At 40.3% G+C, this 8903-nt stretch overlaps 1 protein-coding gene across 1 annotated transcript in view; it reads right to left on the bottom strand.

Annotated features, from left to right (window-relative positions):
- Positions 1-3132: 3132 nt before the first annotated feature.
- Positions 3133-8903, bottom strand: part of LOC306977050 (LHFPL tetraspan subfamily member 6 protein) — a 148950-nt gene continuing 143179 nt past the window's right edge. Inside the window, exon 3 of the mRNA XM_079575216.1 lies at positions 3133-3586. Coding sequence (XP_079431342.1) covers positions 3468-3586 — 119 coding nt within the window. The 3' untranslated portion in view covers positions 3133-3467. The remainder of the gene's footprint in view (positions 3587-8903) is intronic.

The following is an 8903-nucleotide window of genomic DNA, read 5'->3' as shown; positions in this document are numbered from 1 at the left end:
AGCACTTGGAAGGTCAGCTATTGCAGCGGTTCTCAACTGGTGCGGCATCGGGACTAGAGGTCGACTGATATGTGTTTTTCTAAGGCCTATGTTGATTTGGGTATAGATATAGACGGCAACTCTGGATTATTTGGAAAATCTAAACTTTCTCTAATTATTCAAAAACTACTTTGACAAATGCTGAATTCTGAATATAGTTTTCTACTAAATAAAGATACAAAGACATGGAGAGAAGCAAAGTGGTTCAACAGCCCATGAATAGCCTATATAAAAAACAGAACAATCGGCTGTGAATAAACATCCATATGGACCCGATTTAGACTTGACTTTATGTAATAAATACGTTTATATTCCACTAGAAAATGGCTAAAAAGAGTGGAAAAATTGTGTTTCCCAAGAGATTCTGTTTCCCCCCTGAGCGAGGCCACGCCCCCTTCTATGACGCGATGCTATATTGATATGCCGATATGCACCACCAATATTTTTTTTTATTTCCACACAGATTATTGTTAAAGGGACTATACAGAGCTTAAAAATGTTAAAATTAAGTATTTTCCTCCCCCTACATGTTCCAACAATGTCCTAATGTGTAGAGTGAGCTCAGACCTGCTCACCACAACTGCCTCTAAAATCCTGCACTGTCACTCAAAACGGTGTTACTTCGGGTCCGAATTGCCGTCATGGACGAGCTTAATATAGAAGCTGCAGTTACACGTATGACCTGAGGTGGCAGTAGTGAGTATAAAATGGCCAACTTGCATCTAGCCCCTTTAATATCATGATTAAAAAACGACCATATAACAGTCATTGTAACAGACTTGGATAAAGTTTTCTTACTTTTTCTGTAGATAAATATTAAAATAAATGTTGAAATGGATTGTGACTGGAAACAATCCTGTAACCATCTTTTTTTTAGTTGAGAACCACTGAAATCTTGCATGAGGTTGTACTTGGCGTGAACGTCATGAGAATACAGAAAAATATCTTGCTTCAGTGCATTTCTAAAGTATAAATCAAATGATATTTAGTTAAAATAATAATAATGAAGTCTAAAATGGCCACTTAAAGAAGCCCGAGTCCCACAGTTTAAAGTTTGAGGATCTGAATCTGAAGTCTGAGGTGTAGCTTTTATAGGTCAATGCAACACCAGCAATGTAAGTCTTTATTATTCGAGTCGTGCATTCTGAAACACAGGTTGTGTAATTGTAGGACCATCAAATATTTATGATGATGTTAATTAAAAAGTACTGTGTTCTTTTTCCTCAATGTCACATCAGTTGAAATACCCATTAAGAGTAACTGTATATAAATCAACTTTTATGAGCCTCTACTTGCAACAATGGTAATTTGGCTAAATGACTTTCACTGTACATATTATTCCAACTATAAAACATAAAATTGCCCAGTTGTCTGCGTATATTAAACAACTGCAATAACACACACAAAACCTTTACATGGCTCGCCTAAGGGCCTGACAGTACAATCTTCAAACTTAAAGCTAAGAAAAAGTAACCTTTAAAGCAACACCACGCTGTGTTTTGTCCAGCGAAGATTAGAAAAACTATTTAATGTTATGTGTGTTTTTACATTCAATCTTCACTTCCTCCTTTTCATTCTAGTAACAGTTTTTCTCTCGTCCAATCAGCAGATGGCAGTGTTAAGCTCCGCCCTCTGGAAAGTGCACCACAGACAAAGATGAATGGTGTAAAATTGCAGACGACCCTGAGTGAAGAGGACCACAGTTTGAGAACCACCGAGCTTTATGTCAATACTTCCCTTAACATTATTATTACGTAATAAAAAAAAGAAGCTCATGCACTAACACTTTATATTATTGTTGGAGAAAGCCAGCCAGAAAATCCAGGTTTCTCATTACCTGGTTATGAGTTTCTATAATCTGGAAACTGTGTTAATATGATCAGAGAGAAAACCAGAATATTAAAAACTCACGATAAAAGAGTGCATGTGAACACGCTCTGTGAGAAGAAAGAAAGAAGTATTACTTTCAGGAAAAAGTGCGGGTTTTGTGGAGGACATTGCTGATCACCAAACTGGGATTTCATGTAGTTTCATTTGAACACCTTTACCAACTTTTTGGTCATTTTTCTCAGTCATTACTGGAATCCACATGAAGCAAAAACGGTCTCAAAGTTCATTGTCTCCTCTGTCAGCACATGCCAGGTTTGGTATTCCAATCACTGTCAAATACTGATGAGGAAAAACTCAACACTGCTCATTTTCGTTTTGGAGATTTCTTACAAAAACTGTATTTCTCCCATAGAGTTGTATTAGCCCCGCCCTCCACCTGACATTATGACATCATCACATTCGAAATCGTGAACGCAGCCTGTTGAAACCTTTGCTGAACATTACTGGTATAAATATCAGGGGGGAAAAAAATGTATTGCAAGTTTTCCGCCATTTTATGTCAAAATTGTGGTTTTGTTTTGTATTCACCTTATTCCGGAGGTTCGTGGGGGCATCGCCATGAACTGTGCCCGCCCCTTTTCTCCTATTAGTTAACATAGGACAGGGGAAGTCAAGGTAAAAGCTGTTTTCAGGCCGCCGAAAGAAACTGTGCAGTGTTGACTTGTTGGTCTAAAGGCGAACATTTTCCTTCGTTCTCCGCTTAAATGAACCGGCTTTGTGCTCTACCGGAAGTGTCAGGACAACAGAGGTGCCGAGACAAGGCAAGATTTTTTTTCTGAGAATTTCTTCAAAAGTAAAAAATTTGCCTTGTTTTTTGGGTTCAAAGCTCAATAAATTAGGTTTGGAATTTGTTGGAAGTTGTTGCATGAGTGGAACGAATTCCTAATTTTGAGAAAACCAGCCCGAAAGTTGTGTAACGTCTGTGCATGCGTGACACAATTCGCTGTGGGTGTCCCCCCAGAAAGGAAATGACCATATTTGGATTATAGCGTCATCTCAGTACCCTTCACAGTAGACGTGGATTTAAAGTATGTTAATATTTATGAATGAATACGCGTGGGACCCTGGGGTTTTGTGGCGCCATGTTGGAGTTACTTCTTGGATATCTCCCTCTCCATCGTGCAAGTTTTGTCTCTTTTATACTCGGACAAGAAAACTAAAATGTTGAGGGAGAAAATTCGCAAATAAATCTCTACTTTCATATCTATATTTTCTTTGCCTGGCCTTCAAGCACCGACCTGCCCAGTGCTGCCCCGCTCCAGCGCCAACAAAACAATCGACATCAATGACCCGAGAAGAAGCGAAGCCGCCGCTCGCTTTGAAAATGTAACAACTTTACAAACAGAATTGGTCCGTACATTTCGGAGAGTCCGGGAAAAAAAGCCGAGCCTTGTGTGTCTGTGTGCGCGTTAGCAGTCCCTGAACCGGGCTCTCCATCCGCCCCGACGCCTCCGGAGCCCGATGCGCCGCAAAGTCCTCTCTCTCCCTTTTGTTTACATAGATTCTGTAGATCCTGAGTTCTGCTCCATCTGGCGCCTTTAATACGGGTACTGCTTCTGCTTCTTGCCGGCGAAACAGGACAGCCATGTGCACAACAGCATGGCCACGGCCGCCCCCGCCCCGGTGCAGTAGTAGGCCCAGCCGATCTCGCACGAGCCTGTGGGGAAAAGGAAAAAAACACAAGCGCATGATTAACGTCTCGTCTCGAGGAACGGACAGATGGAGCTGAGTGACATTTTGGATTGACAAGCTTTGAAGATTTTAGTGCATATAAGAAGTGTCAGGAAGTGTCACTTTGAAGCAGAAGAGATTTAGTTTTTACAAAGTGAGGATGCACGACTGTGGACAAATTGCTGACTGAGATTTTTTGTGTTTAGTGTTACAGATTAGATTTGCAAAGTACATTTTAAAATCAGGATTCAGTTCACAGAGCACATTTTAAACACGCCCAGAAGCCTTAAAGGGACTATATGGAGTTTAAAAATGTTAAAATTATTTATTTACCTCCACCTATGTTCCAACCATAATGTGTAGAATGAGCTCAGACCTGTTCACCACAACTGCCTCTAAAATCCTGCACTGTCACTCAAAAAGGTGTCACTTCGGGTCCGAATTGCCGTCATGCACGAGCTTAATATAGAAGGTGCAGTTACACATATGGCCTGAGGTGGCAGTAGTGAGTATAAAATGGCCAACTTGCATCTAGCCTCTTTAACGTTTGAGAAAAGGGTCTGAAATTAGCTGCAATATTTAAAGGAATAGGCCACCGTTTTTACATACTGAGATATGTTCTTACCTTAGCTTTGACGAGTAGTTCCCCCTTTTTGACGAAAAGGGGGAACTATATTGTAAGGCGTAATAATACCAGGAGTAGTTCGAAATCCGCGCAGTAATCTTCACTTTACTGTGCGGATGCCAAATTACTCCTGGTATTATTATGCCTTACATTATAGTCCCCCATTTTATCCGCTTAGAAAATCCAGATTGTTTAATTTTGTGTATTATACTTTATAGTGTAACACTTCACATAACCATATTTAAATAGGGAAAACGTGGAAGAGCTTGGTAGCTTCTATCTTGACCTGTTTTGGAGCTATAGTGGAGAGGAGGAGAGGCTAAATGCTAACGCCGTCTGCGCTGTGTTTACGTGACTGAAGGCACAGGGGAAGACCAGACAGGTCCTAAAGAACTCGTCAAAGCTAAGGTAAGAACATATCTCAGTATGTAAAAACGGTGGCCTATTCCTTTAACGTATTGACGAGAGTGAGGCCATAGTTACCTTGAAAAAGTAATCAGGTTACTGAAATCTGATTACTCCTTTATAAAAGTAACTTAGTAACTTTAATGACAAAGGGACTACATTAGATTACAAGTTATTTTATTAGTTAGGGCTGTGTAATTAATCGAAATTCTAGTACGATATCGATTATTACACTAAACCAGGGGTGTCAAACATATGGCCCAAGGGCCGGATAAGGCCCGCGAGATGATTTAAACCGGCCCCTGCCTTGTAGAACATACATTCCAGAGTATGTAAAAGAAAGTAAGTCTCTTGCCCATTCCTGTGCTGAGTTATGAATTTTTAAAGAATAACCAGAATGCTCATTCTAGCCACTAGGGGGCATTCAATAATAATAATAAAAAAAGGTTCCACATAATAAGAGCTCAGGATATGAACACATTATATAGCCGCGTGGTAAATGGACAGTTTGCCTCAGGGCGGCTGTGGCTTCAATTACAGCTTACCACCACCAAGTGTGGAGTGAATGAACAATGACGACTGTGTAGTACTTTGAGGAAGTTGTGACACAGGCTTGTAAAGTGGAAGCCGTTGTTATTAATGAAGCTACAGTCAAGTTGGGGCTTTGACCAAATCACAGCTTATTATTATTCATTTATTGGAAAAATAGAGGTGTTTCGGAGACCGGCAGTCACAGCAGTCTCCGCAACGTCTCTCCAAAATGTCTCTCCTTTGAGGTCGGCCCTTTACGTCTGTGTGGAGGGAGCTTAGTATGAATTCCACATGAATGTCCTCAGGCTGAAAACGTGGCTCGTCGCATACATCACTCCCCAAGACGCAAAAAGAAAGCAAATACATCTTTACTAATGGAAATAACAAAAAGAGTACTTTTGTTAGTAACACAGATTACTCATTACTGAACAAAGTGATCATTTTAAAGCAATGGATTAGTAAGTGACACGTTACTGGCATCACAGATTTTTAATTCTCATATCACTATCACAACTAAGCATTTTTCCGAAAAATCATAATAAAAAAGAGTGCAGTTTTATTGATGAAAATCTTTTATCCCGTTTATATCCTGCTTTTTTGATTTGAATATTTTTAACGTTCATAACTTGATATCAATACAATAACAACAATATATATTTCTTTTGCGATATTGATATCTTGAATGTTCATATCTCGATATCGATACGATAACGATATATCTTTCAGTCACCTTGAGTCTCTCTCTCTCTGAAATCAAAAAATCAGGTTTGAAATCTAGGCGCATCTAGGCGACCATATTAGTCCAGTGCTCCGGTCTCTGCACTGGCTTCCTTTCACTCAGAGAATAGAATTTAGAACAGTTCTGCTCATTACAAGTCTTTTCATGGTTTAGTCCATCTCTGACATGTTAGAGCCGTACGAACCATCTCGGGCCCTGAGAACTTCAGGCAGGGGTCTCCTGGTGGTTCCCAGAGTCAGGACCAAACACGGTGAGGCTGCGTTTCAGTTTCATGCAGCTAAAATCTGGAACAGTCTTCACGAGGATGTGAGACAGGCCTCAACTCTGACAATGTTCAAATCCAGGCTGAAAACATGTACTTTTGCCCGTTCATATGAGACTGAAAGTATTGTATCTGCACTCTTGCCTTTTACTGTAATTAATGAATTTTATGTTGATGTTTTATTGATTTGATCTGTTTTCTTGTAATTTTATGCAACTGTGAAGCACTTTGAATTGCCTTGTGTATGAATTGTGCTCTACAAATGAACTTGCCTTGCCTTCAGCCCTAACGAGAACCTTTTTTCACCTTGGGATATCTCAGTGATTTAGAAAATGTACCTCAGCCCAACAACAAAAAAACTACTTCTGATGTCATGGAAAGCACCAGCAGTACCGAGTGTTAAAATGTGGCTACGGGAAGTGCCCAACTCTTTACATGTGGAAAAAATAAGATGAAGGACTTTATAGATTTGTCACAATCCGTGTCTGTATGTATGTTTATGCTTCTTTCGCGCTGTGAATTTGATAAATGTACAATGTAAAATGAACTCAGAACATGTTTGTAGAAGTCTAAACTACAGGGACTGCAGATACTGACGAATCCTAATGGACACATGTTATTGTGTTTTCAGAGAGCTAAATAATTGCCTCCACCTTGGCGCACTGGTGTTTGCGTCCATTAAAATGGCAGTTTATTGTGCGGCCCTATTACTGGATCAACATACAGAGTTGGGGAAATGCAGTAAAGCGCGAGGATAATGGACTGGTTATGTAAAATACGCTTCAGAATAACTTAATGGCGGGAAAACAATGATCCAAATGTGTTTTTTTGTTCAACGAGTAAAATCAGTTTGAGAAGTGACTCGTGGTCGTGTTGTGGATAAACACTGAGAGTGAAAACACCTACATGTGAAGCGCCGCGGTGTATGTGCATTAGGCAACAATTAAAGCTTCCATAATGACGATAATTGCTCCTTAATTGCGATAAAAGCTAATGAGAGCCGACTCTTAAGTGGAGCTGAAGATGAGTTAAAAGTTCTTTTGCATAATACATTAGAGCGTTAGCGCTGAAGAGTAACAATCATGCCGCCTGAGGAAACCTGTCGGGAGCAGCGTCATCATCTCTACGGCCCCTGTGTAATGATTAAGTGTTGTGGCCCCCAATACTGATCTGTGAACTCCCCGACATTTCTGATCGTGTAATATTGTTCTTCATTAACCTCTAACTGAGCACATAAATCTTCCGACCAATCACAGGAGGGACGGGATGAAGGAGAAACGGCAAGACGATGACGCACTATTCGACATACGGAAGCTTATAGTTCGTTTACGAATAAAAAAAAATTGGCGACACCATCTTTCCATCAAGCTTTAGTGCTCCAAATAGTTTAGCTTGAAAGTTACGATGATACGATTGGCTATGGCTAAGCGCAGATGGAACGTAGCCATAGCCTGTCGTAGCCATAGCCTAGGCTGTCATAGCGGTTCGTAGCGCCCGATAAACGGCTATGGACAATCGTGAACCACACCTCTCCTCTGAGAAAAAGAATTGGTGGTCCTCAGACTAAATATAACTTGTGATATTTTGTCTGGTGATAGCCAGACAAACAAAACAATGGATCCTGGAGCATCCTAGAGGCCACCATGATTGAAAGTAAAGGTGCCATGCTAGGGTTTCCGCTAGCTGGTTTGAAAAACAAATGGCCTGTAAATATAATTTCCATCAGCCAAATTGACCGACAGTAATAAATATGAGAGAATATAGAAAAGTATATTAAAGGGGCTGGATGCAAGTTAGCCATTTTATACTCACTACTGCCACCTCAGGTTATACATGTAACTGCACCTTCTATATTAAGGTGCAGCTATGCACCTTAATATAGACCCGAATTAACACCTTTTTGAGTGACAGTGCAGGATTTTAGAGGCAGTTGTGGTGAACAGGTCTGAGCTCATTCTACACATTAGGACATGGCTGGAACATGTAGGGGGAGGAAAATACATAATTTTAACATTTTTAAACTCTGTATAGTCCCTTTAAATACAACATTTGACTTAAGCCAGTGACTAACATAATTTTTTTTTGAGACAGCCCTAAATATTAAAAAAGGATCAATATTTCTATCAAAAAAGTTTCGATTTATGCCCTTAGCCCATCGTCGCGCTGGAAATGAAAGGCTTTTCGCTTCATACTTCATCACATTTTCCAAGAAAATGGCGAATTACTGGTGTGTAAAGAACTCAGCAGCTAATACTTTTGATTAGGATATTTCAGCGGTGAGAGACTTAATCATTATTTTAGACCATTTTAGACCACGTTAAAGCGCGGAAGGGCATCCTACAGCCCAGCCCTCACTGTGCAGCTGATGCGGTCAGGTCTGGACAGCGTTGGGTCGTAGATATCTCCTGTCTGAGTTAAAGTGCAGATGAGTACGACCGCGTGACACCTGCCGCAATCCATCGTCTTCTACAAGCACAATTTTATGTTTGGATTTGAGCTGTTGTTGCATTTCTCTCACATCATTAAGAATAGCCATGTTCTTGGACCCACTAAAGCACTCTGTCTAAATGAAGATTGTTATTGATAATAAGCCACGTTCATAGCCTATGTATATATTGATATTGTGAATGGCCGACATTTTACGACCCAGCTGGGCAAAGTGGCTGACAAAAAAAAAGTCTAGTGGACCCTCTTTGCCATGCTAATCGTTTTTGCTGCATTTTTGTTGCTTGGGGTCACCG

This window comes from Gobius niger (genome assembly GCF_951799975.1).
Source record: "Gobius niger genome assembly, chromosome: 1".
In the NCBI taxonomy this organism is placed as follows: Eukaryota; Metazoa; Chordata; class Actinopteri; order Gobiiformes; family Gobiidae; genus Gobius; species Gobius niger.
The sequence above is the reverse complement of the archived record's forward strand: the minus strand, read 5'-3'. Positions and strand labels throughout refer to the sequence as shown.